Here is a 16,833-nt window from a genome sequence, read left to right on the forward strand (position 1 = left end):
TGAGTAAAGCAAATTGTCTTCCATAATGTGGATGGGCCTCATGCAATCAGCTGATGGCCTGAATTGAACAGAAGAATGACCTCTCCTGAGCGAGAAGGGATTCTGCCAGCAGACTGCCTTTGGACTTGAACCTCAGCAACAGTTCTCCTAGGTCTCCAGCCTGCAGCCCACCCTTCAGATTTTGGACTTGCCAGCCTCCATAATCGTGTGAGGATATTCCATAAAATCTGGTGTGTGTGTGTGTGTGTGTGTGTGTGGAGTATGATATATATATATTCACATGCATCCTATTGGTTTTGTTTCTATGACAAACCCTGGCTAATGGGTACAGGGTTTCCTGCTGGGGTGATGAAAATGTCTTGGAGCCAGTTAACAGTGATGGTCACACAAGATTGTGAAGGCACCAAATGCCACTGAATTGTACACTTTCAGATGGTTAACGGTCACTTTTATGTTATGTGAACCTTACTGCAGTAGGAAAAAAAGCAATGATGTTTGTAAAGCAGGCAGCACAGCCCTGACATTTCAGGAGTGCATTCTTGCTGCACTCATACTATACACCCGTAGCATATCCATAAAAGACAACCTTATGACCAGGCCAAGTCTAGGGTGCGTCCATTTTGCTGTCTGGCTACTTCCGGCAGGGTAGAGTAGAAAAGAAGTTGTCTTCTCCTGAGGACAGCATTCTGTGGCCAGTCTGGTCCTCACCTGCATACTGAGCTTCCCTGCCTCCTGAACAATTCTGGCTCCTTCTCTGCGTGGCCCCAGCACCCCCGGACCTGTATCTGGACACCCTCCCTATTTCACCATCAGGACCCAACCCCAGGAAGGTAGGTTCTGTGGCCGCTGTCCACGGTGCTGATGGGGATTGGACTGTTGAGTCTAGCTTCAGCACCATGGTCAGAGTCTATGAAGTACTAGAGTACTAGTACTCAGAGTACTAGAAGGCAACACAGCCTCCCCCATTTTCTGATATCTCAGTGATCAAGTAGGCATCAGCTGAGCCCCATCTTTGGCCCTCTTGTGTAGACTCCATGCAGGATTCAGATAAGACATATTCAGTCAGAGCATGAGGGTAAATTGGAAAAATACGGGGGATGGCCGTAGTTGGCAATGATTCAAACTCCCTTCACAATCCATGCATCCTGAATAGGGATAAAGCTGCTCAGAGGCCCAGGATGTTGGCCCCACACTCAGCATCACAGCCACTGGAGCAGACCAGCGTGTCGTATAATGTTCGTTTTCCCCTATCCACCTCAGAACTATCCTTTACCAGACCAGGTTCAGGGTACCAGATACTGGGTATGACCAAAAGATAACGGACTGGGCTCACCCCAAACCGGTTTCAAAACCTAGATCTGCCTCTTGCCAGCTCTGTGTCCCTGGGAATGTCATTCTGCCTCTCTGAGGCTCACTTTGCTTTTCTGGAAAATGGCAATGATAATGGTGTCTGCTTCAAAGGAAGCAGGTGATCAGAGATTATTCTATTCTGTCTCTCATAGGAAGCAAGCAGTTTGGCTAAGAGGGCAAGATCTTAAGCCAGGCATCCTGAGATTTGATCATAGCTCTGCCTTTTATTAACTTTGTGACTTAGGGAAAGTCACCCGATTGCTTCTACTTTGTCATCTATCAAATGAGGATAATGCCAGGACCTGCTTTTTGGGGTTTTGGTGAGAAACGAAATAGTTCATACACAAGATGTGTGGAGTAGAGTGCCTGGCATTTACTTAGCACTCATTCAAGGATGTGAGCTGTTATGACTATTACCGTCACCATCACGTGCCTAGACACAGCCTGGCAAACCACTTCGGTTTGGTAATGATAGCTGCTTTTATGAATTATTGTTAGGATTTCTGTGAGGGTCCTTGGACCTCTGACACGGATGAAGAAACTAAAGCTACAAGTTGAAAAGTGGCTTGCTGGGGTCACACAGGCAAGAGCTCCAAGCCAAGGCTGGCTGACACCAGTGCACAGGCTTTGGTCACATTCCCGCCTGCCCACATTTAGCAGAAGGGCAGGAAGGACCTTAGGAATCCCCGACCCACCCTCAGGTGGAAGACCGAGGCTCGTGGTACTTTGGCCAGGAGTTTGCAGCAATTATCTCCTGGCCCTTCCCTATTTCCTCAACTTTGCCAGTTGTGCCAGGATACTCATTTCCTTCACAGAACCTGCAAAGGATCCCAGGAACTATTCCTGCTGGGGTTGTAACCAGAGGGGGAGGGAACTGCAGATGGTCCTTTGGAAACATTGTTGGTTGTCCAGACCATGGGGGGGGGAGCTACTGGCATCTAGTTGGTGGGGCCTTGGGAACACCCCACAGTGCACAGGATGGCTCACAACCCTCCCACCACAAAGAATGATCCAGCCCCTAACGCCAATAGCTCCGAGGTGCAGAAACGCTGGTCTATGTGTTTGTAAGATCCCAGCCCAGTTGGAAGGTGGATACTGCAAACTAATTTTATGGGGCTTGGATGGGATGAGGTCATTAAAACCTTATTAGTTAGGGTTATTTTCCTTTCTCTCTTTACAAGGGGCGGGGGGCGGAATTCCCTGTAGGTCCAGTGGTTAGGACTCCGTGCTCTCACTGCCGAGTGCCCAGATTCAATCCCTGGTTGGAGACGAAGATCCCATAAACCGTGAGGTGTGGCCAAAAAAAAGAAAAAAGAAAAAATCTTTCCTTTCTCTCTTTACAAGGAGGATGTATTCAGGTATCATTTATGTAACTAAAAATTACTTTACAAAAGAAGAAGCAAAAATAGCAGCGAATGTATCCAAACCAAGGAAAGAAAGAAAACTCCTTCCAAGCTGTGTGTGTTGGGGGGTGGGGGGGGGATGCATTGGGAGCCAGCTCAGCTGGAAGGAGGAGGGAGCTCCAGAGACAGAGCTCACACCAGACTGGCTGCACTCCCAGGGCTCCCTCTGTTGGCACAGATCCTGTCTCCAGCTCTTCTTCTTTTTTTTTTTTTTCTTTTTGGCCGCACTGCATGACTTGCAGGATCTCAGTTCCCTGACCAAGGATCGAACCCTCGCCCCCTGGAGTGGAAGCGTGGAGTCTTAACCACTGAACCGCCAGGGAAGTCATCTGTCTCTCTCTCTGTCTCCCTCCCTCCCTCGCTCTCTCTCTCACCCCATCTGTCCCTACCCTCTCTGGCTTCCTCCTCTCTCCTGCTGCATCTAGATGAGGCTCTTTCAAAGTCCTTTGGGTTGTTGGAAATACTTCCTGATGGGAAAACCCGAACCCTGGGTCACTCCCCACTCAGCATCCTCTGCCCACTCCTGAGAAGCTGGGGAAATTCCCAAACTCCACGCATAGGTCACCTTGCTTATGGTCTCTGCTCTCTGTGGCCTTTGGTAGAGACCCTGCCATGCTGACTCAGTTTCCTCATCTGCTCAATGGACGTAATAACAGCACCCGCCTCATAGGTTGATATGAGGACTAAATGAGATAATAAGATGGAGTGCTTCAAACAGAGCCCGCACACAGCAAGTGTTCAGTAGACTTGTCCTGCAGTTCGTCTGGGGCTCAGATCTGAACCAGCTTCCCCTCCCTTCCCAGCACAGCTGAACGCCTCACCTCCTCCACCCCTGCCTCTGCCTCACCCAGATCCAGGCCAGTGGAGTAGAGCCCCCGAAGCACCGCCCCACCTGTACACTGACCCAGGCTGCAGTCACCCCTCTATCCTTCCACCTGCTCCTTCAAGAGGCAGCCCCCGCTGCCCTGGGCTAAACCCTCCTCAAGTGCTCTAGACATGGGCTACCCAGTACCTGGACCACTGGCCCCCAGTGGCTATTTCCATGTAGAATCAATGAAAATTAAATACAATTAAAATTTCACTTTCTCAGCCCCACTAGCTACATCTCAAGTGCCCAACAGCCACATGTGGCTACTGTACTGGACAGTCCCATCATTCCAGAAAGTTCTGTTGGACAGACCCTTTTCTTCCCTGCTCCTGGGGGTCCTGTCCTTTATAGAACCTACCTCTCCTATATCTTCCATCTCTCCTTCTGAGTCAGGGTCAGCCTGCCTGAGTTCAAATCCTGCCTGTGCAACTTTAGGGCTGCATTAGCTAAGTTACCTAAAAGTTAAGAGACAAACCAAAAAACCCTCTCTGTGCCTCAGTTTCTCCATCTGTAAAGTGGGAATAATAATACCAACCTCCTCCCGCCCATAGAGTTATTGCAAAGATTAAGGTTACATGTGGAAAGAGCTTAGAACAGCTCCTAAAAAATTCTAAGCCCTTGATAAATGTTAGCTGCTATTATTGTTGTTATATACTTTCTTCAAAATGCTGAAGTAAGCTCAAGCCCCCTCTTTAAGTCTGTATGTAGTAGCAATGAATGAGTCCCAAAAGAAACTGCTAAGTGGGAAAAAAGTGGTAGCCCAAAACCATCCAGTAAAAGTTCCTTTGTGTGTTTAAAATGTGTGTTTAATATGTGTTTTCTTAGAGCACCATGTTGATCAGCTGTTCTCAACCAGGGGCAATATCCCCCCTCCAGGGGCCATTTGGAAGCAATGCTGGTCGTCTAAATCCTGGGGAGGGGGAAGCTACTGGCACCTAGTGGGTGGAGCCTTGGGACGCTGCTGAACATCCCACAGTGCACAGGATACTCCCACCACAAAGAACGGTCCAGCCCCAAATGCCAAGAGCTCCGAGGTGCAGAAACGCTGGTCTGTGTGTTTGTAAGAGCCCAGCCCAGTTGGAAAGTGGATACTGCAAACTAATTTCATGGGGCTTGGATTGGACAAGGTCATCAAAAGTTAAGTCAGAAAGAGAAAAACAAATACCGTATGCTAAAACATATTTATATGGAATCCAAAAAAAAATGTTCATGAAGAACCTAGGGGCAGGACGGGAATAAAGACACAGACCTACTAGAGAATGGACTTGAGGACACGGGGAAGGGGAAGGGTAAGCTGGGACAAAGAGAGAGTGCGGCACGGACATACATACACTACCAAACGTAAAACAGATCGCTAGTGGGAAGCAGCCGCATAGCACAGGGAGATCAGCTCGGTGCTTTGTGACCACCTAGAGGGGTGGGATAGGGAGGGTGGGAGATGCAAGAGGGAGGAGATATGGGGATATATGTATATGTATAGCTGATTCACTTTGTTATAAAGCAGAAACTAACACACCATTGTAAAGCAATTATACTCCAATAAAGATGTTAAAAAAATGTCTATGTAAAAAAAAAAAAAACCTTATTAGTTAGGGTTATTTTCCTCTCTCTCTTTACAAGGAGGATATCCTTTATGTAACTAAAAATTACTTTTTCAAAAAAGAAACAAAATAGCAGGAAATGTATCCAAACCGAGCAAAGAAACCAAACTCCTTCTCTGACCCCTCCCTCTCCCCCCGGATATCCGTCCTGTCTTGCTCTCCTTTCTTTCACAGCAGACTCCCAAGTCCTCTGCGCTTTTTCATCTCCTCACTCTCTCCCTCGCCTCCCCAGCCACAGTCTGGCTTGCGCCTGCCCAGCCCCCATGGGCAGTTCTCACTCTGGCCACCGGTCACCTCTGGCTTGCTATTAAATCCAGTGGATCTTTTTTTTTTTTTTTTTTAAATCAGACTGAGACTGCAGAGAGGGGACCTGTGCGTCCTTCCAGGGCTTCTGCAGCCCATCTCTCTCCTCCTCCTTCACTTTCTCTGGCTGCTGCCCGGCCCTGGTCCAAGTTCCTTCCCCTTTTCTTATCTCTCAATGTCACCCTTCTCAGCTGCTTCATCCCAGAACCCTGCTCTTCCTGCACTTCAGCCCAGAACCAGCTACCTCATTTGCGGGGTGCATTGCAAATGAAAATGTGGGGTCCCTTGTTCAAAATGATTAATAATGTGAAGATAGAGCAAACCATGAAACCAAGTGCAGAGGGCCCTTCTAGGCATGGCGACCCCCAAGACTGCACAGGTCGCTTGCCCGTGCAGCCGATCCTGCTTTCCTTTCTTCTGGGCATGGCCTCTAGCATCTCTTGTATACCTGTTCCTCCTCCCAGGCTCTCCAGCTTGGTGGCCACGCCACCATCCCCCGGTATCTGCCCTCTGAGGGTCCTTGGGGTAGACAGAATGCACCTCTAAAGATATCCAGGCATGAATCCCTGAAACCGATGAATATGTCGTATCATGTAGCAAAGGGACTTTGCACACAAGATTAAAGTTAGAAACCTTAAGACGGGGAGATTATCCTGGCGTGATGGTTCATTTTACTTGTCCGCTTGGCCAGGCTGTAGTACCTGGTTGTTCAACCAAACACTAACCCAGGTATGGCCGGGGAGGCATTATGTAGGTGTGACTAACATCTATACCCAGCTGACTCTAGGTAAAGGAGATGGCCCTCGAGAATGTGGGTGGGCCTCACCCAATCAGTTGAAAGGCCTTCACTGCAAAATGGGGAAGAAATTCTGCCTTAAAGACCACAGCATCAGGGACTTCCCTGGCGGTCCAGTGGTTAAGACTCTGCCTTTCCAATGCAGGGGGCGTGGGTTTGATCCCTGGTTGGGGAGCTAAGATCCTGCATGCTACGCGGCGGGGCTCAGAACAACAACCAAACCAAACCAGAAACAAAGACCGAGGCGTCAGCTCCTAGCCTGACTGAGAGTTTCCAGTCTGCCTTATGGAATTCAGGCTTGCCAGTCCTTAGCATTGCAAACTCCCAATTCCTTGACATAAATTATGTATACTTCTGTATTAACTTGTGCTGATTACCAGGTAATATACTAATACATATCCATTACCGATGGTGATATATGTATAACGCCTGTATTTTCCAGGTGGGCCGAGCCAAATCACATGCGCCCTAAAAGCAGAGGACCTTTTCTGGCTGGAGGGAGGAGGGAGATGGGGCAGGCCTGCAAATCAGGGACACCTGAAGCATAAGAGGGGCTCAACTTACCGTTGCCAGAGGACAGACACAGGGAAAACACCAGAAGGATGCAGGCAGCCTCTTGGAGCAGACCAGCCCCCAGCTGACAGCTTAACAGGTACAAGAGTTTTTTGTTTTGTTTTTGTTTGTTTTTGTTTTTGACGAGATGAAAGCGTTTTGGGACTAGATAGAGGTGATGGTTGCACAACACTGTGAATGTACTAAATGCCGCTTTATTTTTTATTAATTAATTTATTTTTTATTTAATTTATTTTTGGCTGCGTTGGGTCTTTGTTGCTGCGTACGGGCTTTCTCTAGTTGCCAACTCTAGGGGCCACTCTTCGTTGAGGTGTGAGGGCTTCTCGTTGCCGTGGCTTCTCTTGTTGCGGAGCACGGGCTCTAGGCACATGGGCTCAGTAGTTGTGGCTCGCGGACTCTAGAGCGCAGGCTCCGTATTGTGGCGCACGGGCTTAGATGCTCCGCGGCATGTGGGAATCTTCCCGGACCAGGGCTCGAACCCATGGCAGGTGGAATCTTAACCACTGTGCCACCAGGGAAGTCCCCTAAATACCACTTTAAAATGAGTCATTTTATGTTATGTGAAGCTAACGTCAATAGAAAATAATTAAAACTTTTATTTTGTGGCCACACCACGTGGCATGCAGGATCTTAGTTCCTAGACCAGGGATCGAACCTGTGCCCCCTGCAGTGGAAGCACGGAGTCTTAACCACTGGACCGCCAGGGAAGCCCCTGGATTGTTGTCACTTTTTGTCTCTGTCCCACTCCTTCAAGATTCAGGTCAAGCCACACCTCCTTGTTATCTATGAAACTAACTCTCCCTCTCTGGCCCCAGCGCACAGTGGAGCCAGCCTCCTCCCCGGGGCCTCTACCTCCCCCAGGTCAGGCCCTCTGGCACACTGGCTGCCGAGGGATCTTCCTCACACCCACATCTGACTCTTCTTGTCGCCGCTAGGCACTGGCACTCGGTGATGTATTGACCTTTCTGTGGACGAGTAGCTCCAGGCAGGGATATTCATCCAGGGAACTCTCCAAAGCAGGGTGAGAGCTGCCCCTCCGAGGTCACATCCATCCTTTTGCATCCATCCTTTTGCTGGTCTTACTGCCTGACCTTGTCTGTTTTTCTCTCTCTCTTTCAAGCCCACACATACTCCCTCAACAGCTGCAATCTGGAAGAAATTATTCTTCTACACAGCCAGACTTCCCCAGTTTCAGGAAATTCCAGGCTGGCAGGGGGAGGGGCCGAGCTGGGGGCCGCCCTGTCCATCCATCCATCCCCCGCCCCGTCTGCCGTGTTCTCTGGGCGGGCGCACACCCAGTGCCAGCCTCCTCCCCTGGCCCACACTCAGCCCGGAGGGGCCTCAGCTTTTCCACCGCTACTTCCTAGTCCTTTAAATCCTAGAGGCAAACTTTTGGGGGATAAGGAAGGCTGGGAGGGACCTACGCCTTAACCCTCTCTGCCCCAGACAGACTGAGCTGCACTGGGCGTGACCCTGCGCCCCTTTGGGCTCCTACCATGGCCCCCGAGAGGGGCTGACACTTCAGATCCCGGTGCAGGTAAAGAAGGGACTCCATGCCAGGGTCTGCCCGGGTTGGGGCTCAGACTCCTGGGTCTGAGGGAGGAGGGGCCGGGGACCTGGACTCCTGGGTCTGAGGGGGGAGGGGCTGGGGGCCGGGACCCCTGGGTCTGAGGGAGGAGGGGCCGGGGACCTGGACTCCTGGGTCTGAGGGAGGAGGGGCTGGGGGTCTGGACTCCTGAGGCTAAGGATCAAGAGAGCTAGGAGCCAGGACTCCTGGAACCTAAGAGAGAAGGAGGTGGCACTCTGGGCCCGGCCGCCTGGGTCCTGGATGCCCCTCCAGGTTCCGTATGACACTTCCTTTGCCAGGTGAGATCCCGCCCGGAGGAAGAAGGAAGAAGGCGCGGGCCTGGGACTGGGAGGCGGAGGCGAACCAAGAAGACGGGGTTCCCAGCTTGAGCCGGAGCCTGAGAGTTTGCCTGCCTGGTTCAGCAGGGACCACGAGGTACGGGGCAGTGGTGGCCCAGGGTCCCCGGTCAGGTCTGGAGGGGAGCCGGACAGCCGGCCAAAGGGACGGCGGCCGCGGCTGCTGAAATCCTGGGCCGCAGCCACGTGGCCTCAGGAAGCGCGCACTGGAGCCCCAAGGGGGTCGGGGGCTCCCAATCGCGGGTCCCCCTGCGCCGTCTGGGTCCCACCCTCCTTGTTGCCTCTCCCAAAGGGCTGAGGACCAGTCGGGCTGGATCTGCAGTGGGTTGTTATTTCCTCTTGCCGGGGCTGGGGCCCGGAGAGGACAGAGGTGAGCCAGCTGTGCCCCCCACCCCTGCAGCTGGAGCCTCGGCCCGGAAAGAGAGGGGGCGGGTGGAGGCGGGAGGAAGGCGGCTTAGCGAGTGCGCGCGATCACCGCGTCCCAGGGTCCCATCCTGTCTCCCGCTCTCTGCCTGCTTTCAGATTGTCACAACAGCAGCCCCTCTGTACAGAGCTTGGGCCTGTGACGGCCTTTTTCTGAGTGTGACCTCATTGCGTCAAGCACACAGCAAGGGAGATAGAGCCTTCTGTTCAAGGGGACATGGAGGCTCGGAGAAGTGGAGTGACTGGCCCCCGAGGTCTCAGAGCTAGCGAGGAGAAGTGGTAGCTTTCAAAAACAATTTTGAACTCATTGTTATCTAGAATGGGAAAAAGCAAAGCAAACAGACAAACACAGTCAAGGGTGTAGGAAATCCCTGGCCTTGATGTCAAAACATTATTTTCTCCACGGGTCTGCACACCCTATCCTTTGGGGGCTGTGAGCAGTATCATATCATCCTTTGACTCCGGAGTTCGTCTGCCTGGGTTCCAGATTCAGCCCCCAACATTTGCTACTGTGTGATCCAAGGCAAGTTACTTCACCTCTCTGTGCCTCAGGTGCCACCCACATCTGTAAAAGGGACAAAATAACAACGGTCTCCCCTCACTGGGTTGTTCCAAGGATTAAATGAGTTCATTCATCTGTGTGAAGCACTTAGACCCCTGCCTGGCCCAGAATAAGTTCTCGGGAAATAAAATGTCAGCATCATGCGTGTAACTCTACGACAACCCCTTGCAAACAGGCATTCTGATTTCCCATTTCTCAGGAGTAAACTAAGGCTTAAGGCTGAGGAAGTTAGTTCCGGGTCCCACAGAAAGGCAATGGCAAACCTGTTGTGTCTGGTGTCAGAAACCAAGATCTTAATATGCTGCTAAGCGCTGGAGAATGTCAGTGATGTCACCTTGTAGGGCGACAGGAGGATGGGATGAGGGGCAAGGTAGGGGGTGGGCAGGGAGAAGAGGCAATAGCTGAGAGCCGTCCAGGGAGGAGCCAGTTCAAGGGACAGCAGGCAGTGGAAGCAGTAACTCTGGGCTCTGGAGTCCCACAGAGCTGGCTTTGTGACCTTGGGCAAGTCATGTACCATCTGTGAGCATCTGTTTCCTTCTCTGGGACAGGGGAGAGTGATCCAAAGGAGGACTCCACTGAGCATTTATTGAGCATTTGCTGTGCGCTGGCTACTGTGCTAAGACTTTCAAACATGGGCAACATCCCCCCAGTTCTTGCAAAGAGACTGAATTATTATATGAGCGTCATTCCATTTTTGAGATGAGGAAGTGAGGTCAGAAAGGTTAAGTAATTTGCCCAAAGTTACACAGCAGTGGGCACAGTCAGATCCAAGTCTGGGCAGTTGGCTTTCTGAGTTCTGCTCTTTTGAACTATGAATCACTGCCCAGGGATAAGGGGTGCTGCTAGCTCTGAGACAGGATTTTTTTTTTTTTTAAACTGTGGGTTGAGATTCATTAATGAGCAGAGGTCAGCATTAAAAAAGAAAAATAGGGAGTTCTCTGGTAGTCCAGTGGTTAAGACTCCGTGCTTCCACTGCTGGGGGGGGCGGGGGGGGCGGTGTGGGAGTGTGGGTTCGATCCCTGGCCAGGGAACTAAGATCCTGCATGGTGCAGGGTAAATGCATCATGCAGGCATTTAGTTAGTTAGTTATTAAATAAATAATAAAATAGAATTGAAACTGAGTGCCTAGCATGAGATAAGAGTAGGTCTCAATTCACAAAATGTTTGTTTCCCTTATGTAGGGGGTGTGTGTGGTTGTGGGTGGGGAAGGAATGGTGACTGTGTGCCAGATTGCAATAAAATATATTTATTCATCTAGGTTGAGGTCAGGGAAGTTTGAGAAACACGACAGAGGTGGTAAATCAAGACTGGTTTTTCCAGAAATAACTGTAAAGTGTGTGCGTGTGTGTGTGTGTGTGTGTGTGTGTGTGTGTGTGTGTTTGGGTAGGGGAGAAGGCAGTTCTCAGAACATATCCATCTACAATTATTTCAAATCCTTTTGGCTTTAATTTTTCTCCACGTTATCACTGATCTTTCCCATGGTGCCGGTCCCTGAAAGGACAAGGCTGACTGCTTTGCCTGCTTCGTAGGATTTGATCTAAATTTTGTTCCACAGTTTTGTTTGGGAACACGTGCCCCTCCCCAACACCATCACTATCAGTTGGCTGGCACTGTTAAAAATACAGTTTTCTTTGACTGAGTGTTTCTATGTGTCCTGCAAGGAAGGCAGTGTCATTTTATCCATTTTCCAGATAGAAAACAGACAGAGAGCAATCACATAATTTATCCCAATTCATCCAGTTGGCAAAGGGTGGGGCTTCAATTCAAATGGAAAGGTTTTTTTTTTTAATTGTTATTACTATAATAACAGTGACTGTTAAAACAAAAGTACAAGGTCATCAAAGTCCCTCCCAGAAGTTCCATAGAAACAGCCAAGTTCCAGGATATGGGCAAAGGTTGGCAGGCATATCTATTTACCATCGAGTCTGATGCAGTCATGTAGCTATAGGGTACCTAGTTAACAGTTCATGAGCTGCCAGTTTGGAATTTATGCCATTCTTGCCATGTTTTAACATAGGAAAATTTGCATGATTATTATTGTTACTCTTGTTTTCCAAGAAGTAAGACTTACATGTTTTTTTCAAAACCAGATAATTCAAATTATAAAATGCTGTGCAAATATATAGATTTCCCAGGCCCACCCTAAATCTCCCAAATTACAATCCTCAGGCCAGCCTACATGATGACTTTTGTGTGTTCTAGGCAAAGCTTTCATGGAGATAATTATATATATATATATATATATATCATAATTATATTTTACGACTGCGTTGGTATAAAGGCAAACATAATCCAGACGTTTTAAAATAAAACACGGCAGCCCCGTCTGGGAAGGGGCTTCTGTACACCATGTGTTGAGGGGGAGGGTCTCATCTGTGCTCCCCGGGGTTTTGTGGGCTCTGCAGGCCCCAAAGGTGGCGGGGCTGGAGAGGAAGACCTGGGCCTGTGTCCCTGCCCTGCGGGAGCTGGGGACCAGTGGCCTCAATAAAGGACAAGAGGTTCAAAAAAATAATAATAAAACGTTTAAACATGTGTGCGGGCCTCTAGAAATGTGGCGGGCGCTGGGCACTGTGTCTGTTGCACCTAAAGGACAGAGTCCGCCCTGTCTTCATGGTGGATGGCCCTGTGTTTAAGCTGGAGTTTCTGTCAAGTTTGGGAAGCAGTCCAAAAGGCTTGGTGAAGCATGTTGCTTGTTCTCTGACCTATAAAAGGTCAAACGTTAGTTCTTAGTGGAATTAGCATATGGGCAGACCTAAGTTTGAGTCTGAGATTTGAATCAAGCAGCTGTAACCTCGGACCTCTGGGAGCCTCAGTTTCCCCACTTGTAAAATGGGAGTGATCCCACCACCATCATCCTGTACTTATGGAGAGCATCCTCTGAACGGCGTGCTACGCCCAGGGCTGGGAACACGGAAGGCCTCGGTAGCGTCCTCCCGGGGGAGGCCGTGCTAACCCGTCCCTATCCCGCAGATGCCGGTCCTGAAGCAGCTGGGCCCCGCGCAGCCCAAGAAGCGGCCGGAGCGCGGCGCTCTGTCCATCTCCGCGCCGCTCGGCGACTTCCGGCACACTCTGCACGTGGGGCGCGGCGGCGACGCCTTCGGAGACACTTCGTTCCTGAGCCGCCACGGCGGCGGGCCGCCCCCTGAGCCCCGGCCGCCGCCCGCGGGGGCCCCGCGCTCCGCGCCGCCGCCCGCCGTGCCGCAGCCCCCGCCGCCCGCCCTCCGCGCGCCAGCGCCCGCCGACCCGCTGCTGTCCTTCCACCTGGATTTGGGCCCCTCCATGCTGGACGCAGTGCTGGGCGTCATGGACGCGGAACGCCCGGGCGCCGCCGCCGCCAAGCCCGACGTGGACCCCGGCCCCGGGGCGCAGCACCCTAGGGCCCGTTGCCTCCCCAACGCGGACCTCGAGCTGGACGACGTCATCGGCCTGTAGGCACCCCCATTCCCTGCGCCCTTACCGTCCAGCTCCCCACTTCTTTATACATAAACCGACAAGGTCTGTGCCCCGGGTTTTGTCTGTTTGCTTTACATGTGGGAAGGGGGGACGGGGAGGGGTGATGGGGTCCTGGCGCCTTTAAGAGCTAGGTGTGTCACGTGGGGTTCCGGTCCCAGCCAGGTGGGTGGAGGTCTCAGGATTAACCTGTTGTAATGGGACGCGGCCCCTTTAAGAGAGCCAGGGGCGTGGCTGGGCGGTGCCCCTCCCAGGGGCGGGGTTCCGAAGTGGCCGCTCCCACAGCCTGGTTTTTTCAGCAGTGTTGGCTGCCCGCCGCCGCCGCCGCCGCCTGCCGGACGCGGTCCCGGGCCCGGCCTGACTCGCTCCCTCGGGCCGGCCGACGGCTGTGACCCCTTGAGCTCCGCGTCTCAGGTGGACCCAGCCCAGGCGAGCTGTCCTTTACCCCGGGAGCGGCCGCACAGGAAAAGTGGCCGGGAAGAGGCGTGGTCCCCGTAGAAAAGGGACGCCCCAAAGTTGTGTCATCCTGAGGGCGACAGTTGCGTCCCAAATCCGGGCTACGAAGTTCGGTCTGAGCCTACAGGCGTCCGGTTGTCCCGCGGAGGGCGCAGCCCAACAAGTGCCCGGAGGGGCGTGACAGCACATGCAAATCATTAGGCGTGCGGGGTGTACGAGCCCAGCTCGTCAGGGGCCAAGAGAGCGCGGGGCCGCATCGTTAAAGCACTGGACTAGGGACGGGGCCAGCTTCTTGTAAATCATTAGGTAGCGGAGCCAAGCTCGCTAAGGGGCCAGAAGAGGCGGGGCCGCACCTGTAAGGTATTTGTATTGTGGGGGCGGGGCCGCATATGTAAATTATTGGGTTGGGGCCGTGGCCACAGATAAAAACCGCTTGGCTGCAAGGGTCAGGCGCCCCCAGGGCACCGCGGAGTGTCGTCCCACGCGCGAGGTGCTTTCCAGGTCGGGGCGGGGCCTGAGCCTCGCCCGTGACGTCACAGCGGTGCCCGGCGCCAGTGCCGGCAGGACTGACCCAGGTGCGGAACGGCCTGAGCGGGGCGAGCGCGCCAGCCGCACCCCACTCCCATGGCGGCGGCCGGAGGGCCGGAGCCGCCCGTGGGGGCCCCCAGCGCGGAACCCGCGCCGCCGCCGGCCTGCCGCTTCTTCCTGGAGGGCCGCTGCCGCTTCGGTGCCCGCTGCCGCCAGCCCCACCCCGGGGCGCCGGCGCCGCCGCAGCCTAGAGGCGAGCCCGAAGCAGAGGCCAAAGCCAAGAAGCCGCCGCTGCGCACGGCTGCGGCTGTCATCCAGCGCATCCGCTGGGACCCGCGCCTCGACCCGGCCGACTTCTCCGTGGGCTACGTCGACCGCTTCCTGGGCGCGCGCGAGAAGCCCTTCCTTTCCTTCTGCTGGGACGAGCCTCTGGCGGCGCTCGGGCCGGGCGTTCTGGCCGTACCGCAGCACCGGGTGCGCTACTTCCGCTTCCGCGGCCGTCTGGTGTGGGACCGCGCCTCGCGTACGGACCTCGTCTTCGGCTCGGGCTTGGCTGCGGGCCGCGGGTCCACCATCCTGGACGCGCTCGACGGCGGGGACGCGCACGGTGTCGGAGAGGAGGGCGACGGCGAGGACGCGCACCAGACCGGGCATGCGAGCGACGGCGAGCACGTGCACGGAGCCGGAGGTGAGAGCGACGGCGTGGACGCGCACGGGACCGGGGGCGCGCACGACGGCGAAGACAGGGGCGGGGACGTGCATGGGACCGGGACCAGGACCGGGGACGAGTGTGACGGCGAGGACGCGTACGGGGCCGGAGGTGCGCTCAGCGGTGGGGACACGGCCGGGGCCGGAGGCGCACAGGACGGTGTAGCTACGACCCGTCTTGGCACCGGTGCGGGAGGGCGCGTACAGCCAGCTTGTACGGGACTCCGAGCCGCCTTGGCCCCGGATGGCGGAGGCCCCGAAGCTGGGCGCCTGGCGTTGGCAGGGACGTTATCGAGGATCCAGGAGCGGGAGTTGGGCGGCCCTGGAGGCCAAGGTTCCCCGTGGATGCAGCCAAGAAGGGCGCTGAAGCTAGCCGCCGCCGCTGCCAGGGACCTGGAGCCCCTGGGTGGGAAGCTGCCGGCTGTGGTAGCCCCGGGAAGGCCCTCGGAAGGCCTCTCTGAGACGGAAGTGGAGTGGGGTCCCGGGGTCTGGCCCGTGGACGGTGGAGCAGCCGGGGCCGTGGGCCCTCGCCGGCCCCGCCCCACGCACTTCGTGGCCCTCATGGTGACAGAGGCTGAGCTGCAGGCCAGGGTGGCTAAGGTCCAAGAAGAACTGGTACGAAATGCACCAGCTTGCGCGGCGTTCACGGTGCCTGCTCAGGCCCTGCACCTGACAGTGGCCCTGCTGAGGCTGGCGGGCCCCGGGGAGATGGCGGCTGCGGTCGACGCACTCAGAGGCGTGCTCTCGGACCCCGGGCTTCAGGTTCCTCAGAGGCTGAGGTTTAGGCGCCTGGTGTCCCTGGGCTCTCGTGTGCTCTGTGCTCCCCCCGACCCCCTTTTGGAGAACATGGCCCAAGTGCTCAGCCAGAGGCTGGAGGCCGAGGGGCTGAGGGTGCTGCAGCCCTGCAGGGGGCTACACCCCCACCTCACCCTGGCCAAGGTGCCCCAGGGTTCCCAAGTCGGCCTCCCCAAGCCTGGGTTCAGCCCAAGGCAGGAGCTGGGGAGCCAGCCTCTGGGGAAACTCTGGCTGTGCCGCGTGGGGAGGTCAGGGGGCACCTACCCGGCCGTGGCGGAGATCCCCCTGGTATCTCAACGCCAAAAGAAATAAAGGCCAGGACCCAGACACCCAGAGGCAATCTAGCCCGGGGCAGAAGGACAAAGCGTGCACGCGTGTTCTCTCTCTCTCTTTAATTTTGGTTTCTCTCAAGCTTCCAAATGGTGCTCAGTGCTCCAAGGAAAGAATGAAGGAAGGAAAGGGGAGGGGGAGAGGAGGGGGAGGGGAGGCAAAGGAGGAACATCTGGAAAAAAAGCAGCCTGACAGTCCAGCTGTTTGCAAACTCATTGCACATCCTCCAGTTACATGGCAGAAGAGGGAGGGAGGACGGAAAAGAAAAGGGGAGGAAGAAAAAATAACTTAAATAAACACACACAAAAAGAAAAGAGAAGGAAACATGACGTGAGCTGGTGATCCATGAGGCGGGGAGGGAGGGTAACCGTTTTACCTGTGCTGAACCAAGGGAGAGCGGGAGCAGGAGGCGGCGGGAGGGAAAAGGGGGAAAAACCAGAAGAAACATTGGGGTGGAGAGGGGAAGGGACACGGAGACAACTTAATACAACTGCAGACGAGGCAGCCCGGCCGTCGAGGTCCCGCGATGGCCTCCGGAGTCCTCAGTGCAGGCTGGCAGTGTGGATCTGGCGGTGGCGAGGCGTTGGCGTTTCTGGGGTTGGGGGCCGCAGGCAGGGCACAGTCTACGCGGCTCCCCTCGCCCCAAACACTGAGGCCCCGGAGGGCTGGGCAACAAGAGTCTGTGGTGAGGCAGATGAGGCGGCGGGCAGCGGGCTGGTGTGCTGGTGCCCCTGCCGCCGGCGGGCACGGGCGGAGCAGCCTGT

The 16,833-nt window shown here is 54.4% G+C and overlaps 3 protein-coding genes across 3 annotated transcripts in view; 2 read left to right on the top strand and 1 right to left on the bottom strand.

Moving 5' to 3' along the window:
• Nucleotides 1-14,080, top strand: part of CDC42EP5 (CDC42 effector protein 5) — a 47,731-nt gene extending 33,651 nt beyond the window's left edge. The window contains exons 2-7 of the mRNA XM_029245506.1: nucleotides 6,764-6,973; nucleotides 7,830-7,915; nucleotides 8,015-8,431; nucleotides 8,761-8,896; nucleotides 12,773-13,297; nucleotides 13,552-14,080. Of these exons, the coding sequence (XP_029101339.1) occupies nucleotides 12,773-13,234 (462 nt within the window). The 5' untranslated portion in view covers nucleotides 6,764-6,973; nucleotides 7,830-7,915; nucleotides 8,015-8,431; nucleotides 8,761-8,896 and the 3' untranslated portion in view covers nucleotides 13,235-13,297; nucleotides 13,552-14,080. The remainder of the gene's footprint in view (nucleotides 1-6,763; nucleotides 6,974-7,829; nucleotides 7,916-8,014; nucleotides 8,432-8,760; nucleotides 8,897-12,772; nucleotides 13,298-13,551) is intronic.
• Nucleotides 1-16,833, bottom strand: part of LOC114908066 (NACHT, LRR and PYD domains-containing protein 7-like) — a 582,624-nt gene that overhangs the window by 382,024 nt on the left and 183,767 nt on the right.
• LENG9 (leukocyte receptor cluster member 9) lies at nucleotides 14,157-16,395 on the top strand. The gene has a single exon (XM_029244677.1). It carries the CDS (start codon nucleotides 14,333-14,335, stop codon nucleotides 16,049-16,051), a length of 1,719 nt encoding a protein of 572 aa, XP_029100510.1. The 5' UTR covers nucleotides 14,157-14,332; the 3' UTR covers nucleotides 16,052-16,395.

The sequence above is a fragment of the Monodon monoceros genome, unplaced genomic scaffold (genome assembly GCF_005190385.1).
Source record: "Monodon monoceros isolate NGI ecotype Baffin Bay Population unplaced genomic scaffold, NGI_Narwhal_1 Super_Scaffold_10, whole genome shotgun sequence".
NCBI classification, from domain to species: Eukaryota; Metazoa; Chordata; class Mammalia; order Artiodactyla; family Monodontidae; genus Monodon; species Monodon monoceros.

What these genes read in the sequence shown, in the direction of transcription:
- LENG9 (XM_029244677.1), top strand. Translation starts at nt 14,333, where the DNA reads ATGGCGGCGGCCGGAGGGCCGGAGCCGCCCGTGGGGGCCCCCAGCGCG.